Source organism: Silurus aristotelis, assembly GCF_946808225.1.
Source record: "Silurus aristotelis genome assembly, chromosome: 7".
NCBI lineage: Eukaryota > Metazoa > Chordata > Actinopteri > Siluriformes > Siluridae > Silurus > Silurus aristotelis.
In genome coordinates, this window is record NC_139580.1 from 9836040 (window position 1) to 9861523 (window position 25484).

The 25484-nt window shown below is 38.8% G+C and overlaps 1 protein-coding gene across 16 annotated transcripts in view; it reads right to left on the bottom strand.

Moving 5' to 3' along the window:
- The window catches only part of enox2 (ecto-NOX disulfide-thiol exchanger 2), a 262970-nt gene that overhangs the window by 63531 nt on the left and 173955 nt on the right, over nucleotides 1–25484 (bottom strand). For 13 of the 16 annotated variants that reach the window (XM_083547036.1, XM_083547031.1, XM_083547035.1 and 10 more), the window contains 2 exons: nucleotides 22041–22172; nucleotides 6807–6962 (listed from right to left, as the gene is read on the bottom strand). In XM_083547036.1, coding sequence (XP_083403162.1) covers nucleotides 6807–6962; nucleotides 22041–22172 — 288 coding nt within the window. The remainder of the gene's footprint in view (nucleotides 1–6806; nucleotides 6963–22040; nucleotides 22173–25484) is intronic. The other 3 variants (XM_083547028.1, XM_083547040.1, XM_083547029.1) reach the window with 1 other exon arrangement.

Sequence of the window (25484 nt, forward strand, 5' to 3'; positions counted from 1 at the left end):
ACGGCTGTCCTGAATCTCGGCATCATCGACTACCTCTAAAATCTGCCCCACTCATCAGTCTGAACCATAATCAGTTCCACATTTCACGAGCAGCACATCTATCACTGCAACCTCCCAGCCAGCACTGCAAACAAACTCCAAACCACACAACACAGTCAGCCCATGACCCCAACACACACCTGCTTCCTATCTTCACTCACTGACACAACCCAGACCTTCATACACACACAGTGAATTATAGAGTTTCATCTCAGTTGCTTCTACACATGTACTTTGACACTCAGATTTCAGCATTGCTTAGTCTAGTCCAGCGTGTTTGAAGATTTCGGATTTGCCTTTGTCTGCATGACTCATTGCTTCAATCCATGTCAACAGAATTCCCATAAACCGATATGACGAAGCATTTCATTTCATCATCAGCCCGAACTTCTACTATCTAGTTCAATGATCTAATTGTCAATAAAATGCACTTTACTTTGGTGACAGGTATTTCGATACACTCCGTACTGAAACTAACCCTTTCATGCATGAATTATTCAATCACAAAATACTTTTTTTTTTTTTTTTTTACTTTTGAACAATTGAAAAAAATGGCAATAACGTTTTTTTCATTCAAGTTAACGAGCTCAATAACATTGATGCATTCATGCCATTTTGATCGATGTGACTTACAATTATATCCTTCATACAACTGAGCAGCTATGAATTTAACGGCCTTGCTAAGGAGGCCCAAGAGTAGCAGCTTGATGTTGCTCGGATTTAAAATCATGACCTTCTGATCCAAAGTCCAATGCTTTAAACCACTAAGCTACCACCTCCCCAGACACCTGTGTGTCTGGTTTACTTCAGTGATGCATCTCCGTTTTTTATATCAATACTGAAAACCAGGGCCTGGGGTAGTGTCATTCAGTTGCCATGGCAACGAGTGAGTCATTTCGATGATCAGAGTTAAAATGCGGGGTGTGGAGGGGTGTGAAAACGGGGTTTGAAGATTTCTTGACTTCGAGCCATTTGTGATAAAAATGTAGATCCTGGGTACTGCTGTTTGTTTGTATGAAGATGTCACAATCACTAATCCAAACTGTGTATAATCAGAGCCCTTTTCAAACCCCCTCCAGAGCTGGTGACTGATTTCAAACAATTCCACATGCTTCAAAATCTTGCTGCGAATCTGCTTTCGGTTTTTAGAATAAACGATTATACCGCATATAAACTCTAACCGTCACTCAGAATTCTGTGATATTATAAACACTTAACAGTCAGAATCGTTACGCACGGGATGCTCTGTGTGTAATCTGGATTCGTGCAGATGCTGAAGGATTGATTTTGAACGATAAGTAATTGATTTTCCATGCCAAAGTGCTTAATACGGGGGAGTTGAAATTTTTCTCGAATGTGTATTTACACTGTATATGTGTGTATTCGATAAAGTGCTTCGTATCACTCGCTCTGCATGAGTAAAACATCAGTGGGAACACGGTAGGTGATCGCTCCTGTCTGCTGGAAATCCAGTGATCAGCATTGCTTCCTACTTGCTGTGTATTGTCCTTGCTGAAAACAGGAAACGTGCTGTATCTCGACACGAGGCATCTGGAGCCTGCTGTGATCATAAACAGCTCCAGCGGCGTTCCCCAGGGTTCAGTAGTGCATGAAACCGCACTCCGCTGGCCGGTTCTGGAATTTGTTACCACTCCGCCTGGACTTTTTTTTTTCTTTCTTTATATAATAAACAGATGCAGGTTTCATCTTGATCAGTTGAGCATCAGGAAGCATCACCTTGGCTAAAAAAGGCTGAAAAGGAATCCAGGAGCCATATAGGTTTAAACAGTTGGGTGTGTGTGTGCGCGTGTGTGCGCGTGTGTGTGTGCGCGTGTGTGTGTGTGTGTGTGTGTGTGTGTGTGTGTGTGTGTGTGCGCACGTGCTGTGAAAAAGGTGAGGAAACAGGCCAATTGGCAGCGTTTCTAGCTCGCAAAGGTTTTAAGAGACATGCTGAGTGACACAGCTCCCCTAGCTACAAAATAGATGGAGAGTGGAAGTAAGACAGCTGGAAGACAGAGGGGAAAGTGAAAGAGCGAGAGCGAGTGAGAGCAAGAGAAAGAGAGAGAGAGAGAGAGAGAGAGAGAGAGAGAGAGAGAGAGAGAGAGAGAGAGAGAGAGAGAGAGAGAGAGAGAGAGAGAGAGAAGGACAAAAAAAAGTTCATTTTCAGGCTTTGTGTGAAAGGCAGCATATGCAGCCTGTCCCCATGATGACAGCAGAGAGAAACCAGGCGCAGAAACCAGCCGTGTCCTTCACAGGCGAAAACAGGGCGAGAGAGCTCAGGCTCCTGAGGGGATTATATTAGGGAAGCTAGTCAGGCCACACATGCTTTCAATAGCAAGATCTCAGAGAGGACAGGGACCCATTAAAGTCAGCAGGCTGGAGAAAGACAATGAGCTGGAAGTGAAACAGAACCCGGTGTAAAGATGTAGGAAGCACATTAAAAAAGTACTGACATTAAAGTTTTGCTATTTACTCGTTTCTTTGTTGAAGCGAAGAGTAAATTATTTAGACCCTCCAGTGCTGGACGAAGCACACAAACCATGTATTTGAGTTAAAGTAAAGATACCTTTACATGAGGTAAAATATTACCTCAGTAAAAGTATCCAAATAATTTATTATGGCTACAATGTTCCTATTATTATTTTTGTCACAAGACTCTTTGTTTAATCAACTCAGTTTATTTGAAAAGACTTAACTGTTACTCTTAGCAACCAATCTATTCATAGAATGAATATTAATGAGTCAAGCACTGATTAATATCTATTAATGTTATTATTATTGACATCATGAGATTAAAACCTTCTTTTCAACTATTTAAAAGAAATCGTGTAAATAAGACCACAGGTGTTGTGGTCTTATTGAAAGTTGATAAGTAGATACACACCAAGCGCCAATCAAAACAGGTTTAAAACAGAGCGCGCGCTCGACCCTGATTGGTGGATCGATGCGTGTTTGACCAGTTATATTTTTATCCCCATAAATAAAAAGGAACAGCTGATTTCACAAAATGTAGTAAAAAGTATAATAAATATTTGACTTTGAAACGTAGTGAAGTTAAAGTTAAAGTCTCTCTAAATGGAAATACTTCTGAAAAGTACAGATACGTAAAAAAAAAGCTACTTAAGTACAGTAACGAATTACATTTACTTCCTTATTGTCCTCTTCTGATCACAACTCACCAGTCAACATTGGTATTACCTTTGATTGAGTGGACAAAATTAGCTTTACACTGCAAAATATCAACATTATTACAGTATAAATTATTATTACTTTTTTTTTTACTTCATCTTTTTTTTTCCTTCACTGATTCATAGGCAACAACTTGGAAGTGAAAATTATAATATGTCTTCGTAGCATTCAAATTTCTCTTCATTGGAACTTTGGAATGAACTGGAATACTAAATGCACCGCCGCCGGACCTCCCCGTCGCCCCGCCGCCCCCGGACCTCCCCGTCGGACCTCACTAATGCTCCAGAGCCTCACGCCACGCTCAACACTCTAATGAAAAGCCTTCCCAAAGGAGTGGTGATTAATATAGAGGGGGTGAAGAGGAGGACTAAATCTGGACGGGGAAGTTCAACACACAATTAATATACTACAGTACAATACTTCATGAGCCACACACAATATTAAACCATGCAGTTAAACAATGAGCTTTATAAAGGTGCAAAAATATATTCTCACATTTTATTCCATGTGCTTATTTCGAATGATATACTGTGTGTAAATAATAATTCGGAGGGTGAGTTAAAGCTAAATCAGGAATGCAAAATGAGATTTTTTTGGAGGAAAAAACCCTCTAGCTTACATATTTGACCTGCAAAACATTGATATAATGAATGAATATTTATACAGAGACAGATTTAGCAGTATCTCTATCACATACACTGTATGTTGAAACATTATTTTTAGCTTTATTTATATAGCAGTTTGGAAAGTTTCAGCATGAGACAGGAAATGAAACTATATTGGCTGCGGTTTGGAAACTTCCACCGCAAAAGGCACTCAGGATTTATTAAGACTGAAGGATTTTCTAAGTGCTCCTAACTAATAAAGAGGAGGATAGAGAAAAAAAAGACTTGGCTTCAGCAACAGGTTTTCCTCAAAACTGCAATGCAATGTGTGTTTCCTGTATCTAAACAAACTAGTACTGTGGGCACAGTGCGTCTTGCAGGACATGTCCTTCACCACCCGGGGGTCAAGGTCAATATGGAGAACAAGGCTGCCTCTGTGAGACTTTAAGAAAGAAAAAAAAAGACTGAAGTTGTACAGGGGAAGACTGTCAGTCTTTGTGTGGTGAGGCATATGTCAGGTTTAGTGTAAGCAGCATCCACTAGAGAGTGCACTTCTTTCATCAATATCCCACCTGCTTCTTGGTCTACAGATAGTATAAAAAGGCTGAAAGCATTCATTTTGGCAGCCATTATATAAACCTGACCTAAAAAAAGAAAAAAAAAAAGAGATGCCTTTCTTCTTTCAGCTTAGCACAACACAGTTATAGCCTCAGTTACTCAGACGCATCTGTAAGAGTCAAAAGCAGTGATGTAGCTTCGCACTGCTCAAGTGTCAAGACAAAAAGATCCTTTTCCAGTGGTTCTGCAGAGGATTCTGGGTATCGGTGCAAAAGCACACTTCTTCAAAATCGATTCGTAGACTGGATTGAGGCTGATATCGAAATCCTTTTTTTTCTTTTTTTTTTTTTTTTAATAAGGGAGGATAAACAGGAGCCTATTCATTATTTAGGATCATAACATTACATTTCAAGCCTTGCCCATTTATTACATTTTTAAACACGATGCACATATAGTATTTACCAAATCTAGTTTTAAAACTTTTTTTTTTTTAAGATTTCTATAGAGCATTACAGCAAATGGTACTTCCTGTACCTTAACATAGACATACATGTACATGCTAACACTGTAGGTTTACTATCTATAGCTATGCATTGCATGTATTTGTATAGTTTGACTTTTCTTTATATACTTGCTATTTAATTCTTGAATATTTATTTTACTCAATCTTATTCCAAATGTATTTTATATGCAGTTTATTTCTTATGTGTATCCGTGTCTCTGCTTTGATGTATGCTGCTGGAACACTAATTATAGCTTGGGATCTGATCCGGTCTTATCTGATCTGATCTGAACAGATGTGATCTAATCTGACATGATTATTATATCTGGTGTAATCTGATCTGAACATATCTTATGTTATCTGATCTTATTTGTTTTGCCAATGACTCCTGTTATTTGCACTGCCATTTTACTCTATAGTCACTGTGTGATCTCTGTATAATCACCGGTTGTTCACTGGATATATTTCCCACATTTCTCTAAACGATGCACCTTTATATTGCAAACCATGTGAGCTGGTTCTACTCTCTCTCTCTCTCTCTCTCTCTCTCTCTCTCTCTCTCTCTCTCTCTCTCTCTCTCTCTCTATCTATCTATCGCTATTTGCACTTCTGGTTAGATGCTAAATGAATTACATTAGCTTTTGATTTGTACTGTGCACAATGAGTTGAGAAACAAAGTATTTGGTAACTACAAGTATCTGGTTGAGAAACAAAGTATTTAGTAACTACATTCTTAAAACATCGTGCAACTTTTAGAGTGATATTTGAAAAAGTTCAACATAGGACATGGTGGTCGCCTATCAGCTAAAGTTCTCAGTTTTACAGAATCTAAAAACGTTTGGTTTCTTTAAAGATCCTGAGGATTATTAGAACACCATTTCTTCACTAAAGTTCCTAAAAAGATCAGTAGATAGTTGTGTTTTGTAAGCCTTTGCTTGGAATTTTTTTTTCTGCTAAAGAAACAGAAGCAGTATCTATTAACAGCACTCATTTCCAACATTTTCATGTCACACGGCTCTACACCTGAATCACATTGAATTACAGCCTGAAGTTGATGGAAACTAGTAGAAATGGATGGACTGGCCGAGATGCTTCCTTTATGACGTATAGCTGCTTTAACATACTGTTCTTAGGCCTACAGTTAAATAGTGTCCTTTCTCATATCTCACTGCTCAATGTGAGAGCTATCGAAAAGGTCTCAAGGACATGGACCAGTTCAGATAATTAGCTCATCCTCTGACCTTCTTTTAGCGTAGCATATTTTACACGCCACAAAACCTCTCTGGAGAAGCCAGGCTTTTAATTACAGCACGATCTTCACCTCAACATCCCCCAGACTGCTTTAGACCCTTTTCTTTTTCTCCTCTATCTCTATCATGTAGATCATTGGGGTCCTTGAAAGACCTGAGAGCCCCATAAATGAGAGGGAGTGAGAGAGAGAGAGAGAGAGAGAGAGAGAGAGAGAGAGAGAGAGAGAGAGAGAGAGAGAGAGAGAGAGAAAGAGAGAGGGAGAGAGAGAGAGATAGAGAGATGGGGGTTTTCACCATTGTATGTAACAACAACTTCTTAGCAATCAATCATTCCACCCATGTGAGTGGCAGGTGGCTTTCTCAACAGTCAGATCCATTGGTGTGCTCCTCTGGGAGCGAGGTATATCACTTGTCAGAATCCTAATGTCAAGTCAATACAGCCTGCAGAGCCTCACTGCAATGGCAAAGTCATTTTGACCAAATCTTTAATGACCATCTGTTTGTCCGGTCAGGCATTCCAGACAGTAACACCAAGTCAATAGAGTGCTTTAAAATGCATGAGGACACAACATAATGCGTATTGATGCATAAATGCTAACTGGGCCATGAGATGTAAATTGTGAAACAGGATCGTAAAGGATGCTGCAATTACGATTGACTCACTGGGGTTGGGCGGAAACAAGGTGCAGCTCTTGCAGTGGATGATCTCCTTCACGATAGGCAGGTCTTGAGAAATAGGAGGGGGCACGATGCCTAAGCCAGGCAACATCGGATTCATCGGAGCAATACCCGTCATAATGCCAAGGCTGGGGTCAAAATCTGCAGGGAAAAATAGATAGGAATGCGTAAGGAAAGGCTTTCAGGAAGATTTGCAGTATTACTCACTGATCAAAGATATACATGTAAAAGATATACACAATGCATAATCATTCAACTTTACCTGAACTAATTAAGATTTGAAACATGACTAGTCAGTATCTGTGTTTGTAACATGACATCAACGATAGAATATCTAGACTGATCAGGAATAACATTATGACCACCTGCCTAATATAACAAACGTGACCTGTCGAGCATCTACAGCATGAACTTCTTCAGCAGTTTAAGCTACTGGAGCGCGTCTGTTGGATCGGACCACACTGACCAACCTTCACTCCACACGTGCATTAATGATCCTCTGCCGCACACGACCCTGTCGCCGGTTTACCACTGTTCCTTCCTTGGAACACTTTTGATAGATACTGAGCACTGCGGACCAGAAACATCCTACAAGAGCTGCAGTTTTGGAGATGCTCTGACCCAGTCATCTAGACGTCACAATTTGGCCATCGTCAAACTCGCTCATATCCTTACGCTTGCCCATTTTTCCTGCTTCTAAAACGTCAACTTTAAGGACAACATGTTTACTTGCTGCCTAATGTATTCCACTTAATAACAGGTGCCGTAATGGAGAGATAATCAGTGTTATATTGTTATACCTGGTCTGTTTATATTGTTAGGAAGAAAGCTAGCTAACTGGCCCATACAGCTAACATACTCAAACCTCTTTCTTTAGGCAAGCAAAGACAAATATAATCTAAAATCTAATTTGTCCTTATTAATTTTAGCTGGATTTAAGAAAGCGATCAGTTGTTCTTGTTGTATAAAGAAAGCTAAATTTCTTCTAAAATGTTAGTTAGTGTCAATCACACAACACAGTAAGAGTGAAGGTTGAGGCCTCCAACTGTTTTTTCCCAAATGTTTGTTCTCGTTTTTTTTTTACAAACTCGGACAAAACTTATCCTTGATACTGCGTAAATGCAAAAGGCACAGTGGCTTTTTTTAAGTCCTGCTTAAGATTACGGCTCTACTTTTCGGAAATGGCCATGCTCACTCTCTACCCATTTTTGCGGCAGAAATGGCTCTTCCGTGCAGACCACCTCATTTCCTACAGTTCCTGCAGCCGTAAAACGCCACTTGCATAAGATCCAGTACATGATTTACCTGTTTTGTAAGAGTCTGAAATGCTCAATTGAACATCTAACAATGTGTGACTAGATAAAGCACCTTGTGTTCCATTGATTATTGATGTCCAAGCTCCTAAACACAGCCTTTGTGCATTTGGTCACAAATGTGCCATGCAACAAACTACATACTGCAATTTATGCAGTCTCCAGATAAATGTTGTGAACGAAAATCAATGACATTTCATTTCAAGTCATTTCTCAGTGCCTAGTTTGCTTTGGGAATCCACCCATTGCCTCACGAGTCACAGCTTTACTGCCTCCACTAGCTTTCAAGGAAAAAACATAACAGTAATCCCTCCAGATGGACCGAGGAAATTAAAAGTAAACTTAAAGAACCAAAATGTTGGTCAGCGTAAGCTCGGAAAGTATGCCATATAAATGTATATGTGAGACAAGGTGCTTTTAGATGATCCAGCACTTCCTGAGCAGGCAGACGGCTATAAATGAGCCTCAGCAGCTGTATACTCACTATATTAAATTACACACCTTAATCCATTGACAAGAAACCCCTGTAAAGGACAATGATGAGAACAGAGATGGCAACACCAAACACTAACTGCATCACTGCTCCCTTACAAAGGTTGGACTTGAAATGGACAGGCACAGACAAAAGAGACTAGACAGCACAGCCAAGATTTAGACAGATGAAGGAAGTGCAGGTGGCAGCCGTCCTATGCAATAGCACCATTAGCAGGTTTGGGGTGGAAAGTACTGTACTATCAAATAAATGCTGGAGAGCAGAGTCACTCTGTCTAGCTTCCTGATTGCATTAGTAAAGGCATTTGCATCCCACACGCAGTAATGGAGGAGGATGATAAGTCGCAGCCAAGACGTTTGGGTGATGACCTCTCTCTGCGGAGCTCGCGTGATGAGAGGAGGACTGACAGCAGGTGAATAGAGGGAGGACATAATGCTGCTGAGCTGCTGGTGTGAATGTAAATGCCTATGCTCAGCTCTTCTTGCTTTAGCATAAAAAAGTGCACAGGTTAAAGTAAATGGATTGTGATCCCACATTTTGTCATTTATACTGACAAGTCACGTGCACCATAACTAAGTGCCTGTAATAATCTGTGGTACAAATGAACAAAACTCATATATATATATATATATATATATATATATATATATATATATATATATATATAGGTGAGAAAAGAATGGTGCAGCACACGTTGCACTCTAGTCAGTGTTGGATAACATTTCTATTGATTAAAACAGAAAACACAGAAGCCTTGGTTTGGTCAGCAGGTTTTTCTCTTTACATCAAATCCAATGTGCCCTTTAAAGTTCCTGTTATTAGTGTTTACTACCCTACAACCATTTAAGAACTCCGACTTTTTCCCAAAAGAAACTTTCGAAGATACGATAATGCAATTGAAAACAAATTCAAAACAAAGGCTTGACTTGGTATACTGACAGTTAGCATTATTAGTGTTTATTCCCCTACAATCTTTACCATTATTCATTGAACATAAATGCAAAACAAGGCATGCATCTGATGGCCAGCAACATTAAACGCCCATCAGCTAGCCATGGATTGGATTAGCGGCCAGACTTGACCATTATTTTCCCAAACTGCTGCCAGTTAAAAGGACATAACTGTATACAGTAGGATGTCTTTGTATGCTGTAGCATTACAATTCCCTTCATAGGAATCGAGAGGCCCAAAACCTGTTTCAGCATGACAATGCTCTTACATACAAATTAACTCCATGAAGGCATGGTTTGCAAAAATTGATGTGGAAGAACTTGAATGGTCTGCACAGAGCTCTGATTTCAATCCCAATGAGAATCTATAAGGAATCTATAGGATCAACTAGAATTCCGACTGCTCCCCAGACCTTCTCCTTTAACACCAGTGCCAGACCTCCCTTATAATTGAATGATCCCAAATCTCAACTTGAAAATCAAAGGAAAGCCTTCCCTGATGAGTGGAGATTAATATAACAGCAAAGTCTAGACTGAGATGTTAAATTAGCACAAAGTAAATGTTAAGAATGCACCTCTTACATACGATAAAGCAAAAAAAAAGATTCAAATTAAGGAGGAAGGAAAATTCATGTGAGGTGGTGTCTCAACAAAAGGATTTGGAACAGTAATGTGCATAGACACTATTTTTGGGCTTTTCACTTAAAATCCACTTGGTAAATAAGCTTAGCAAAACAAGTACAAGAAAAGAAAGCGACTCAGAGATATGTTCTGAGTCAAGAGTTGTAGATGACATTGAATTAGCATTCAAATGTGTAATATTCATTCATTTTGGAAAAGAAATGAAACAAATGCCAGATTAAGAATGTGTACGACACAAACGGAGATGCGCTTCCTATAGACAAATGACACGGCAACACACAAACAATCTGCACACACTAAAACGAGCAACAGAAATCTTTTTTTTGAGGAAAAGCATCTGGTCTCACAGCTCATGTATACAATGCGAATATTCGACGGTTGGAAATTTAAATGTCTATCACCTATCTATAATATGTTTGTATTAAAGGTGCACCTGCAGAAGTAGATAGTCATAACGTTTCAGGAGGATTGTTTTCAACAAAGATTGTTTTCCGCCTTTGACATTTTTGTTCATGTATTGTATATGAGCTGGTCATCTCTTCCAGCACTGCTCGACTGGTCCCACCATCTCTCAGCGTAAGCGGTAGGTATACATTACATTTTTTTCCCGTTCTGGCACCAAGGTGGTGGAATGAACTTCCTCTAGATGTCAGAACAACCTTTAAATAACAAGTGAAGACCAAACTCTTCTTAAAACACTTGAGCTAGCATTTATTTTCGCTGTTTATAGGGACATGTTGCATCAGTAGGAGGGAGAATGGAGCCACCAGGAAGGAAGAAAAGAGTTTATGGATGTGGTGAGAGAAGACATGCAGGTGTTTGCGTTAAAAGAGGCAGATGTCTTCATGTTTAAAAGAAATTAATAAATACATTAAAACGTGTGCTATAATTTAAACCAGTGTTAGCAAACCAGGAAACCAGTGTTAATTCATTCACTGATAAGGACTTCAAAGCACTTTTGTACGTCACGCAGGATAAGGGCATCTAATAAATACTGTAAACGTAAATGTCTTTATTTTGAAAGTGCTACTCTGACCGGTCTTCTTACTAACAGTTCGGCTCTGAAAAGGACTAAAACAGCTGGTGATTTATGTAGCTTGTGTCAGACTCTGTTCAGTTTTTTCAGTACTCTGGCATTAGGGATGAAAGGCAGTGTACTGATAAATTATGAAACCTTCTTTGGGCTAGAAGCGATTGGAGAAATCAAGGTCTTGTTATAAAAAATTAACTTGCATTGAAGGCCAAAGACCTCAAACCAAAAAAAACCCCACTAAAACAAAAAAAAAAAAAAAAAAACGAAAGTAAGCTTGATCCACCACATAAGCCATGTTTCACTTTGGTCCAGAAAAAGCTTACTATTTAACAGATTGTGTCCCCTGTGGAAATCCCAGGTTTGTATATGCCATACCTAAATAACAATATTGTAACATGTGAGCTATGATTTACTGTTTCTGTTCCTCTAACAACCCAAACCAGAGTGGAGTGGATAAAGAGCTGCTCGCAAATCAGTTTAAAGAGCCACATCCTGTTTTGACTAAAGGTTTGCTGTCAAAAACTGGCTTTTAAAATGGAATGCATCCTGTATCCTAAATCTGAAACAACCAAAGACAGACCCACTTTTACTGGACATAAATACAGCAATATCAAATGCTGTACCAGACATAATCACAGAAAACAGCAAAATCATTAAATAAATGTCAATTTCTTAACATTTCACAATTATAAATATGGATATTTAGAATTCATAGACCTTCAACCTATATAATAAAGTCTCTAGAACACATTGTTCTGAACTAAAATGTTGAAAATACATTTGATTGAATGAAGTTTAAAGCCAATATCGAAATTTAAATGCATGCAAATGGATGCCAAAGAGCTGAATTTTTGTCTCATCTGACCACATCACATTCTCCCAAGCCTTCTCTGATTCATTCAGGTGTTCACTAGCAAACTTCAGACGGGTCTGTTCATGTGCATTCTTGAGCAGAGAGACTTTGGTGTGTTACCAATGGTTTTCCTGGTGATTGTGGTCCCAGCTTCCTTAAAATCATTTACAAGCTCCTCCTGTGTAATTCTGGGCTGATCCCTCAGCTTTCTCAGAAGCATCCTTACCCCATGAGATGAGATGGCGCAAGAGCGATTGACTTCTCTTGTATTTCTTCCATCCTCGAATAATCGCACCAACAGTGGTCTCTTTCTCACCAACTTCTTGCTGATGGTCTTGTAGCCCATTCCAGCCTTATGCAGGTCTACAATCTTGTCCCTGATGTCTTCTGATAGCTCTTTGGTCATTCCCATTGTGGTGAAGAGGTTTGAATTGAAGAGGTTGATTCTGTGACGGGTTTCTTTTATACACATAATGAGTTGATATCAGGAGCACTTTCTTAAAGGGACAGGACTCATTTGGGTGTGTCGGAGTCAGAATTCTTGCTGGTTCGTAGGGGATCAAGTACTTATTTCACTCGATCAAATACAAATTTATATATAATAATAATGTTTTGTTTTTTTCTGGATTTTTTAACAAATATTTTTTCTCTGTCTATTAAAATAAACCTACCATAAACCATACCATTTAAGACTGATCAAATAATGATTCCCCCCACTGTATAATATTCCTATTTACATTTTTGTCAACAGAAAGTTGCTTAATTAACTCTTATGTGAAAAGCCTCTAATGTTGCTCTTAACACACCAATCTATTAAAAGAATGATACTGATGAGTCGAACACTGATATTTATTACAATGATCATGAGCCCAAAAAATACTTCAAAAAATCGTGCAAATAAAAACAAGGGTGTTGTGGCAAGTTAGACTACATTTCATCATTCTTTCATAATTTATTATTCTCAAAATGTTCTGCTTGCTGTTAAACTGAGACTGAACTGTATGTTCATGCCTGGAGCCTTTCCCAGGGTACACAAGGTACAAGATCAGGGACACTCTGGATGGGTTGCCAAACCATCACAATGCCTAGGAACAACTTGAAAATGTCTACAATGAATATCCTTGGATTTGAATTGGACTGCATGAAGGGAAACCCAAAAAGCCCAGGGAAAGCATGCAAACCCATAGAGTGGGGGTGAGGATTTAAACCCCCAACCTTGGAGGTTAAGAGACAACCCATTGTTTATCCAGTAAGCCACTGCATTAGGTAACAATTATGGCCTTTATCATATCCCTAAGATGTGCATGTCTATTTAATACTATATAATATATATATATATTATAATACTATCCAGTCATTAATTAGCAATACAATACCCAGCTGAGGATTTAAAGGCTGAACTGGTGGCAGGTGGTGTGCAGTGCAGTGTTCAGAGCCTCCTCTGCTCTCCAATGATTTTCTGGCCAAAACCTTTCTGCCAGCAGCAGTTCAAGTCAAGGGCATGGCTAACTCCTGAGAGCGTGGTGGTTAGTCTCTAATGAGACACACACAGCTCAAACCCCCAGCCGCTACTCCGCATGCCAAAATGCTGGAGAAATCTGCAGCCCATGGCAGTGAGACTGGCCACATCACAATCAAGCTGAGTCAAGAACACTGGCTCAGGAAAAGCTTTTAGATTTTTCACTGCCAGGAGTGGAAAGCCAAAATCATCTTTGGAAACAGATGCGATTTCATCATCAAGGGCTTTCACATTTTTGTTATATTGCAGAGAGCTGCAATGCATAATACGCTGACAAAAAGCGATACGGTGAAATGAAGGAATATACAACTTGAACGGAGAAATTCAGCATAAAACTAGTGTTTATTATGTAATTTGTCATGTTGCATCCTTCAGTATACTTTAGTACTAAGCATCTCTTAGCCTAAACATTTTCTACAGAATTTACAGTTTCAATTCAGTGCCATGTTTATATTCATCAATGTTTACTCACTAGAGTATTAATATGCGACGTGTATTAGAATGTAATGTACTTCTTTCTGCATTAGTTAATGAGGAAAGTACTTCCATCTCTAGGAGGCATCATCAGGAAAGGCTTTTCTGGAAACCCCTTTAAAACTAATGAAAGGAAATTATGAAAGAAATCATAGGTGGTGATTTTCTAATGTTGACAAGTTTCTGTTTATTAAAGAACAAGAAGTCTCACTTTTATTTGCTTATAAAGACATTTAGATTCTTTTTTTATAGTTCCTTTTTTATATATATTGCTATTGCAGCTAATAAGACAAAATGCTATCTTAAAGACGAAACGGTTTTGACTTTACCTCTGAAAAAATATTGACACTGGAGGCTCCTTGTAAAAAAATGCAAAAAAGACAAAAAATGTATAAGTTGTTATAACAATTACACAAAATGCATTAATTTAAGCAAAGTCTTTAGGAAAATTAATCGACACCTTCTCACCAATCAGAACTGAGAATTCAACAGCGCTGCGGAAACTTCAGTCAAGAGTAATTAGCAGATTTACACAATATAAAAAAAAGTATACACCTAATATGATGTCTTTCCCCAAACAGTTACAAAGTTGAGAGGCACACAATTTTATAGAATGTCTTTGGATTTGGTAGCTTTACATTTTCCCTTTACCCAAACCAGTTCCAGCATGACAATGGCCCTGTGCACAAAGCTCCAGCTTTAAGAAGATATGCTTTACATTTATTGGAATGGAAGATCTTATGTGGCGTGCTTTCGAGCTCTGACCTCAACCCTATTAAACACCTTTAGGATGAATTCAAATGCTAATCCCACCTGACTTAACTAAAACCCTTGTGGATGAATGAGCATAAATCTCCACAAGCACACTCCGATATCTGGTGGAACATCTTCTCAGTAGAGTGGACATTATTATAACAGCGAATGAGGACTAAACGTAGAATGCGCTGTTTAAAAAGAACATTCCAATCAGCATCAGATGTCCACAAACTTTGGTACATATAGTGTATAATTTGTATTAAAAAACAAATAATCATGGCATCTGTGCAGCTCTAATAAATATATGAACATAAATATACCCTTGTTAGATTGCAATCGTTTGATAAAAAAATAGAAAACTGAGCTGTGCCTGGTGTTGACTTCTGAACAACCTGATGTAAATGGTGCTTTATAGTAGCTGACAACAATGTTCTGTGAATAACGTAAGTGCAATCACCTTCGTAATTCACTGCACATAACAGCTTGGGGAAAGAAACTCATAGTGTATGAGCATAAAATGGACTTTACTAGGCTTATATGTGTGTGTGTGTGTGTGTGTGTGTGTGTGTGTGTGTGTGTGTGTGTGTGTGTGTGTGTATTAGTCACCTATAGAAGCCTAATGCTTTTCATCTTCCTTTACCGTGCCTGAGGCTTTGATAGGTCCAATCAATTCTTTTCTCAGTCCCCACATGTAATTGGATTGTAATCAAAATATAAACAGAAGCAAATGAATGGAATCATTGTGCTGAAAAGAGTCATCTATTTTCATTAGAGAACTGGCTGGAAGGTACAGCGTTACAGTCTCTCATCCTCGTTGCAAATGACAATCCGCTTATATTCAGCACTATTGACTGTAAATGTCCCGCCATGTCTAATTCCATTATCCGGAGGAACGGGGTGCAAAATCGCTATATGCTTGTGCAAAGTACGCCCAGGTGGCTGCCTCAAATCCACACAAAACAGCCCTCGTAATCAACAGCAAAGGACACCGATTCCCACGAGGCTCCGTGCTAATGCCGTCTGTCGAAACAGAACAATCCTCAGCATTATTGGCAAACATACAGATTACTGTCATACATGCAAACTGTTCTAAGTAGTTTGTTATCCATACGATTATTAAAACGTTTGCCACCATTCATGAAGAAAGGTAGAACAGATGCCGTAGTAGGAGCCGCTGTAAGTACGATAATGTAGAGAATTGCAAATGACAGAATTGAGACACAATACCGAGGCACATGAAAAGCAGTATGTCCGCTATGAAGCTCGTTCTCTCACCTTTCCTTCCGAGAGACTGTGAAGTGTGGTGCTTTTAATAGAGTTACAGTTACTGAGTCTTATTTATAAAGCTGGATAAAAAGTCAAAAGCCAATCCACTTGGCTTGAGCTATAGAGCTTTCCGAGCTGTGCGGTGTTCGACTGCAGCGCTGCTGAATCCCACCTCAGAGAATTGGAGGAGGAATAAAAGCAAGGGCTAAAAAAAATGCTAAAACGCACTTGCACTTAAGGGATCAGACAGGCTGAGTTAAATGTTTATTTGGGCAAAAAAAAAAAAAACCCAGCGTCGCTCGTGATGGTGTTGGAAGAAGGAAGTGGAAAAGTGGCCTCAAGCATGTAGTGTACAGAGACTTGAGCTATTCATACACCTCCACATCTGAGGAGCTTTCTTTAAAAGCTGCAGATGGGAGAATGCAAAGTACTGTTCGTTGTATTTGGCACACAGCTTGCTGCATATGCTTATCTGTGTTCCTTGTGTACATCTGGAATTTTAAAAGCCAGATCCACTAGAGGGCAGGTCAGGACCAAACCGTACCTACAGCAATAGAAGATTTTGTTTTGACTGTTACTTCAAAATTTTCACTAGAAAAACAATAAAAAAAAAGGAAATATGTAAGCATGTGTATTTAGAGAAAAAAACAATACAGACCAATACCAATGAAATATTGTAGATGATCCAATCCCAGGAGTCTTTAGTAACAATTCAACAAATGACAGTACATAATCTCCAGTACCGTAATGCATAAACTTTACAGTAGATACAGCAAACGTGTGGATGAGCCCCGGGACGCAAGTGGGGGGAGTCGGACACGCTCTGTTTCAGCGTCCAGCAACGGCGATAAAAAAGGAGAGAGACAAGAGCTCAAATTAGGCTTTGAAACACCAAAAAACACAGGAAAAAATACACGCTTTAACACCAAGACAACTGAACTCATTGGAACGCTGGACAGAGTAAAGCATCAGACAAGGCAGGAGATGTGCACATTCCGGCAGTGTCTCAAAACGTCATGCAAATATTAAAATGCTTTCCATAAATAAACGTATTTGAAATTTTTTTTTTTTTATTGCAAGTCAACCCATCGTAACTCAGGGACTACCTGTGTTTTCTCCTTGTTGGATTTCCCCCTATTTTCTTCCTAAAGGGGTAAAGGTTTTGGCCAATTCCTTCCTATTTTGTGTACTTTGTGTAAGAATTTACATTTCTGTTCAGTACAGACACTCAGGGAAATCCTTATTCCCCGATGAAACCAATAACAACAAGAATACAGAGAGCATAGAAGAGAATCCATCTATCTGGGGCTTTAGGTAAAATTGGATATGTAAATAATGGTCATGTGACAGATGATTTACATTTCTAGAAATCCTTCAATAAGCAGTTATAATAAAGCAAAGCAATTAGTTTGCAGCAAATATTTGAGCTGTACATAATGTGTGCTGAATTTTTTAGTGTGATGAACATGCACACATTAAAACAGCCATCACTGGTTAATATTTTCCCCATCCGACTCGTACCTGTGTGTATTTATGTGGTCAAGAGGAAGTGATGGGACGGATTAGAGACGGAAAATCGAGTTTAATGTAACTGTTATAGTTCTGGTAAAGCAGAGAGCAAATATAAAGGGTTTAAGGTGCAGTAGATTGAGTTCTGTTGGAAAAGTGCTGCTGCTTTTATAATTGTGTAATTGTAAGTAAATGTGCTTTATAGCTTTAGTGCTGATGATTGAGTCTTGATTAGAATTTAAATCGTCCATCCCTATAAAACACGTACTAGGGATTTGTTCAAATGGAGCTTTATTGTTTGGCTGATTGGACAGCACGGGTCTCGAGTTAAAATGTGATTATGATTTTTTAGAAGCGGCTGACACGTGCTGACTCAGCAATGCCGAGGTGTGTGATAGAGGTACTGAGAAGCGGTGGTTCAATGCAGGCCAGGAAAGTTGGAAGACAACAACTGCTTTCCCCTGTGTGATTAATGACGAAGGAAGCAATGCCAGACAGCAGCAAACCCTGGCTAACACACCTTCCATCCACTCCAGCTGCCTGCACGATGGGAAATCAGATGAACTCCATCCAGAGAGCAAGTAAAGGACTAGCAGGACAGCAGAAACGTTTGTGGCACTAACAAAAGAAGTGCATCTGCTAAGCAAAACTGCATCAGATTTGACAAAAGACAGCATGAAACAGATTAATCCAGATTAATGAGGATAATATGACACAGTGGGACATTTGGATCTCCGTCTTCATTCCTCAGCCCACTGAGAAGCAGGAAATCAGAGGAAACGTTATTCCCTGTGGAGGGCCTGATTGAAAGGCGAGGGTGAAATGAGATCTAGGGAAATAGGGCACATCAACAGCACTTGCAGCTTTCCTATACGGCTCACAGAAAAACTTTCTTCAAAAGGTGCTTCACTATTCAGGCCCTTTCAAACACCAGCCTATAACATGCTTGAAAAAAAGGATATCATTTGCTCCTGAGCAGAAATCTTGCATAAAGGGGGAGTTCTCTTGCATGAGGCGCCATAAATATGAGCAGTGAAATTCAATATTGGTGAAAAAAGCGGTGTGTTCGCCTCGAATATGTGCGCAGTCCACCTCGGCTGAAAAATGCCCTCATATTAAAGCGTGGTGATGTATATATTTCATCGACTTTGTTGATAACTTGGGAATGCAAAGAAGATGAAAGACATCATTTATAAAATGCATGAAGAAGCAGTTCCAGTGGGGTGCTTTATGAAATTGCATAGCATTCAAGAAACAAAAAAGTATCATTTGGACCTTTAGTATTTCATTTAGTCCAGGTTTAAATTCTCGACCACGGGGGAATGTTCTTACACTTAGTGAGTTATTTTCTACAAAAAGAAATTCAAGTGGAAAAAAAAAACAGCCAGAATTCTCAGATGAACACAGCTATTTATTAGGATGGAATACTAGGCAAGTAATTATCCAATTAAATGCTCTGTACAACATATACTGTATGTTTCAGCCTCCTGAGGATGTGACGTGCTCTACAGTAGTAACTCTTGTGTGTATTCGGATTCTTATACATTAGTACATATTCTATTCATTTAGCTTAATTCGAGTTTATTTATTTGGAATTTTTCAAGCTTGCGTTTATGACAAATATTTTCCTTTAAACAGTTGTGGATTAACTCCGTCAGTGAAAGCAACTGAATTTTATACTGTCACAATAATGATTTAGCCATAATCCTATACATCATCAGACACATTAGAAACGTTGTGCTCTCAGCCAGTGGAATATTGTAGGATATAACTTCAAAAACACATGGTAACTTGTCATCGAGAATATCGTTCGTGTTCAAGTCGAGAAGTGTGTGTGAAAGTGGTGATGAGAAATCATCCACAGTTGAAAGAAACACTTGTGGCAAGAACTCATGCTGCCTTTATGGGGGAAAAAACAGACAGCATGAGGAAAAAAAATAGGCAAAGTGAGAAAACTTATTTGGCTTTTTTAGTCATTTTGTTGCGTCAAAGACAAATGTTTATTGTGTACGACGAAGTTTCCGTGCCACATAGAAAAAAAAAAAAGTCTAAATCTAAGATTATGTGATTAAAGTCGCTAGCAACGCAAGAATAAAGTAAAATTGTTTTTTAAATTAAGCCAAAAATACGAGAATAAATTAGCAGGATGCCTGCAAAAGTACTGGCGTTGAGCAGGCAGGTTTTCAACTCCTTCAGGGTCAATTTCTATAATCATCGTCCTTATAGTCTTTTGAAAAACAACATATGCTCTTCGACCTGCACGCAGCGGTAACCATTGATATCTTTGGAGTTGACCATAGGTCGCCATTTCAGACAGTACAAAAGAGGCAATTTTCTCAATGTCCGCCTGATTTTTCTTCTGAATAAATCAAGTTTCCTACATAACTGCTGCACTGCCATTTACTAATTATAACTTCGTGCTGAAGCACAAAAAAAGACAGGATTTCTCATTGCTAAATATTACTCTAAAGTAGAATTTGATCAAATTCACCACATCCATTTTAAGCAAAACCACTTCTTCTTTCGGCTTCACCTATTAGGGGTCGCCACAGAGGATCATCTGTCTCCATACCCCCCTGTCCTCTACATCTGCCTCTTTCACACTAACTACCTGCAAGTCTTCCCTCAACACATCCATAAATCTCCTCCTTGGTCTTCCTCTTTTCCTCCTTCCTGGTGGCTCCATCCTCAGCATTCTCCTACTGATATACCCCATGTCCCTCCTCTGCACATGTCCAAACCATATTCATTTTAAGCAAAACAGTGCATAAAATTTTGTGATTTCTCTCAAAATTATTACCACTTTAATGTCATATTGTAACGACTTTATTCTCATATTGCTAAGACTTTCATCTTGTAATTAGAAAAAAAGCAGTAATCAAAGCAAAAGGTGGCTAATTTTTAAGAACCTAGAATATGAAATTTTTCAGTTGTTTCACACTTTTTTGTTATGTATATAATTCCATATATAATTTCACATGTGTTAATTCATAATGCCTTCAGTGTGAATCTACAATTTTCATAGTCATGAAAATAAAAAACTCTGTGAATGAGAAGGTGTGTCCAAACTTTTGGTCTGTACTGTATATATATATATATATATATATATATATATATATATATATATATATATATATATATATATATATATATATTTATATATATTTATATATATTTATATTTTTATATTTATTATATGCTTTTGTTATTAAACTGGTGCTATAGTGTATAGTTGCGCAGTTCCACATGTCTCTCTTGTTAATTAAAATCTAGAGTGATTCATCTTTTAATGTCTCAGTGTATTCAAAATGATTCAAAGTCTTCAATATTATAAAAAAAACAAATAATAGCAAATAATAAAAAACAGCAATTTTTGAACAAGAGTGAGGGACACGTAACCGGAAAAGCTACGTCGATGACAGCGCGGGTTTTGAGATTTTGGATTTAATCTCAGCAGTATACATAAAAAGCTGACTGGCGCAGGATGCATAGCATTTCTATAGTGTGTAAAAGAACATCCTGTATACGCGAAAGGTTCTTGAGACTGCTCCCAGCTGTGTAGGCTTATGTCCCACCTCCAATGATGTAACTCATAGCAGTGAACCAGCTGATAAGGTCTGCCTGCCTCGCCATCTGTCTGAGGCCGCCTCTCCTCTGAGTAATGTAGGAATGAGTAGTGCATTCACACTGAGCCACCATAAAACAGCTAGCCAAAAAAGCCCGGAGACTAATTATCCACACTGACTGCATAAAGAGATCGGGGGGCTTCAAGTTCACACACGGATATCAGACACAACATGTTTTCTCCCTAAATGTGCCCATAAAACAAACCAAAGCACAATCTAAATAGCCGTTAACATCATCGGTGGTTTATTGTCATCGGGCTAATGGCCAACGTCAAGTTTTTCTTCAGAGCAGGAAGAAGCAAACAGCCAGTAAACAAACATAACTATCAATTTTAACAAAAAACATTACTAAAGCAACATCTCTACTCTCAATGCGGTTTTAATTCGTACACGACGCCGAGTGCTTGCTCGACAGAAATAATAGTTCTGTCTCTCTTATCAAACACGTCCGTATTTAGAAGACACTTGAAATGATTACCACAGCCAACTTGTAAAGACAAACGAAACCAGGGGAAAATCTGTTTTGTTTTATTTTTTTCTGTCAATCCAAAAGCAGCTGCAGGGAATCAGAACCGTAGTTTCGACATAAGTTTTTGAATAAACAGAAAGTGAGCTTGAGGTAATAAGGATATTTTTGTATCAATTAACTTTTTTTTTTTAATCCATTTAATTCTTTAAGTTTCACATAATCTTGAGCAGTACATTTCATGTAATCCTGTTCCGTTCTATTATTGATGTTGCAGCAGCGCTCACATTAATAACAGCTAAACTTAGTCTAGATTTACCTGACATAAGAGGCTGTCCGGTCATGCCCATAGGCGCCATCCCAAGGTTGTTCATAGCAGTGGCCCAAGCGTTTGGATCAGACATGGGCATTCCCAACGAACTCGAGTCCATTGCAATATTGCGCAGACCCTCTGTACAGACAAGAAGAAAGAAACAAAAGTAAGATTCAAGTGGAATTTCTCGTTTCATTTCCACTTTATTACCAAATTAATACAAATTTTAAAACTGTAGGTTAAACAAGCAAAAAAACTACTAATCTAGTCAAAAGCACTAGGCCTCTGAGTATCACTTTAGAATTAGAATGATTTGAGGTTCATAAATGAAATTGAGAATGCTAACATACACAACACCTACAACAATAATGCAATGATGACTATACACCTTTAGTGCTTGACCACTAATACAAAATATATATAACAACTAATAATAATATTAATATTAACAATACAGGCATCACTGACTCCTGTGCCAAGTGTGAAAAATTATCAAATAAATCTGCACGGGTGATCCTCAAGCAATCTAACCAAGCGCAAATCATGAAGCCAGCCATGAAAGGAACCTCCTCTGCCGTTTCTGCTTCGCAACGACAAATCGACGATCACGTTGGCGAGTTATTCTCATTTACATTCCTTGACATCTCAGGAAGGAGGGAAATGGACTCTATTATAACACATTTAATCTACTATTAAAAGGGGAAAAAATCCTCACAGAGTGTAAGCTCTTCCAAAAGAGTAAGCACTGGCCTGTGAGTTGAGAGGTTAATGTTAATGTCTGTCTGTAATTGATGGATGGTGCTCATGGGGCTTTACTGAGGCAGTGAGAGAGAGGAAGAACATATGGCTTAGCCATGAAATGCACTTGGCTTTGCAACCATTGTTCCACACTGGGCTTTTACAGAGAGCTCAATGTCATTGCAGGAGATGAAGAGAAATACAGCAACACATACCATTCTCTGCTCTGTCTTACAAAGTGTAGTGTGCATGATTCATTGTTCATGACATTCACAGTACATTAATGGAAATGTGCACTATCCTGGTTTAAAAAAAACTTTAACTTAAACTTAAGACTCAATACTGTTTCTATAGTAAATTAAACAGAGATTTGTACAGTGGACTTTGTAACAGTCAGGGGTAAAGATGCACATTACATTTTTCCAAAACCTCGACACAAAGCTTGGTGGTGTTTGAACAACCTGTGGTTTCATTCCCAACAACTTTGTGCAGCAGTTGCAAATTACTAACATTCCGCTCCATTTACCCTCTAGTTAAGCTATAAATATATATAAAATATTTGCTGGTTAGAGTTTCTGTGCCTGGTACTGATTGCATGAAACAGCAACGGTTGTGTGGTCGGTTGTGTTCACAACCAGTAACCCACCACTGCCTTTATACCAGAGACACAAACAGTACCCCCACTCCCTCTATTCAGACACAAAACCAGTACTCCTCCACTCCCTGAATAACCAACAGAACCACTACTCCCCCACTACCTAAATAACCAACAACACAATCAGTGCTTTCCCACTCCCTAAATAACCAACAACAAAAGCAGTATCCACCACTCCCTTTATACCAGACACACAACCAGTCCTACACTGCCTCTAAAGCACTTTATTCAGACACACCACCAGTACCCCACCTACATTTATACCAGAGACACAACCAAAAATAAAACCAGTACTCCCCCACTTTCTAAATAACCAACAACACAATTAGTACTTCCCCACTCCCCAAATCACCAAAAAAAAGGAAACAATTTACCCCACTCCCTTTATACCAGACACACAGCCACTACCTAAATAACAAAACAAAAAAACAGTACCCCACCACTCCATTTATACTAGACACACAACCAGTACCCCCCAATCACTTTATACCAGACACACAACCAGTAACCCCTGCTCACTTTTTACCAGACACACAAACAGTAACCCCTGCTTATACCCTACACACAACCAGTACACCCCCACTCCCTAAATAACCAACAGCAGAAACAGTACTGCCCCCCACTCGCTCTATACTAGACACATAACTAGTTAACCTCCCCATTTCCTTTATATCAGACACACAACCAGTACCCCCCACACTCCCTCTATACCAGACACACAACTAATACTCATCCACTCCCTAAATAACCACCAACACCCCAATTCTTCTATACAAGACACACAACCAGTACCCCCCTTTATACCCTACACACAACCAGTACCCCCACTCCCTTTATACCAGACACAAAACCAGTACCCCCCAACTCCCTTTTACCAGACACACAACCAGTACCCCCCTTTATACCCTACACACAACTAGTACCCCCCAACTCCCTTTTACCAGACACACAACCAGTACCCCCCTTTATACCCTACACACAACCAGTACCCCCACTCCCTTTATACCAGACACACAACCAGTACCCCCCAACTCCCTTTTACCAGACACACAACCAGTATTCCCCACTCCTTCTATATCAGATACCCAACCAGTACTCCCCCACTTCCTAAATGACCAACACTATCAGTACTCCCCCCACTCCCTGAATAAACAAACAAAACATCCACTACTCTCCACTTCCTCTATACCAGACACACAACCAGTTAACCTCATCCTTTTAATTTAGTTTTGCTAACTTTCTGCTTGCCACTTAGACAAATGAATATTTCATATCGGATCATTCAATAAACCACAAAAACAGAGCTGATCAGTGCATAATTTGAGCCGTGACTCCGCAGATGCAGTTTCAGAAAATATGAGATTTTGACAGTGTGTGTTCCAGGAAATATTTTTTTTTTCGAATCAGCCATTGATTCTGAGCTTTAATTTGAGTACAAGTACCAGTGAAACAAGAAACAACAGACACACACAAAAAGCACGATTTCCCAAACAAGGCTCAAGGGAAATGGTTTAAAGTAATAATAAGTGACAAATATTTGTAAGCGTAAGCAATGCTAAGCTTAGGAGCAAAAGATAATTTAAAAGGTTTAAATGAATTCCAATCAGCACTATAAGACAACAGAGCATGGTTACAGCAAGTTCTCACTTATGTATTTGGTCAGAAAAAATTTTTTTTTCATTAATTACATTTTTTATTATGTAACAGTAACTGTTTTTGCTGTTCTTTCCCTTTTTGTGTACTTTTGTACATCGCTCTGGACAAAGGCATCCACTAAATGCAGCAAATGTAAATGTACACGGGCAGACAATAACTTTGCTAAATATAAATGCTCTAAGGAAGCTATTTAAGAAGTAATCTCTCCAAATACAATATATAGACAAACGTTTGTGAGCCCCTAAACAAAATCATATGTGCTTTTGAACAACTCATTTCATATTTAATCCCCATTTGCTGTTATAAAACCCTGCACCCTTCTGGGAAGATGTTCCACTAGATTATGGAGTGTGCTTGGGGAGATTTGTGCTTATTCAGCTACAAAGGTTTTAGTAAAGTCA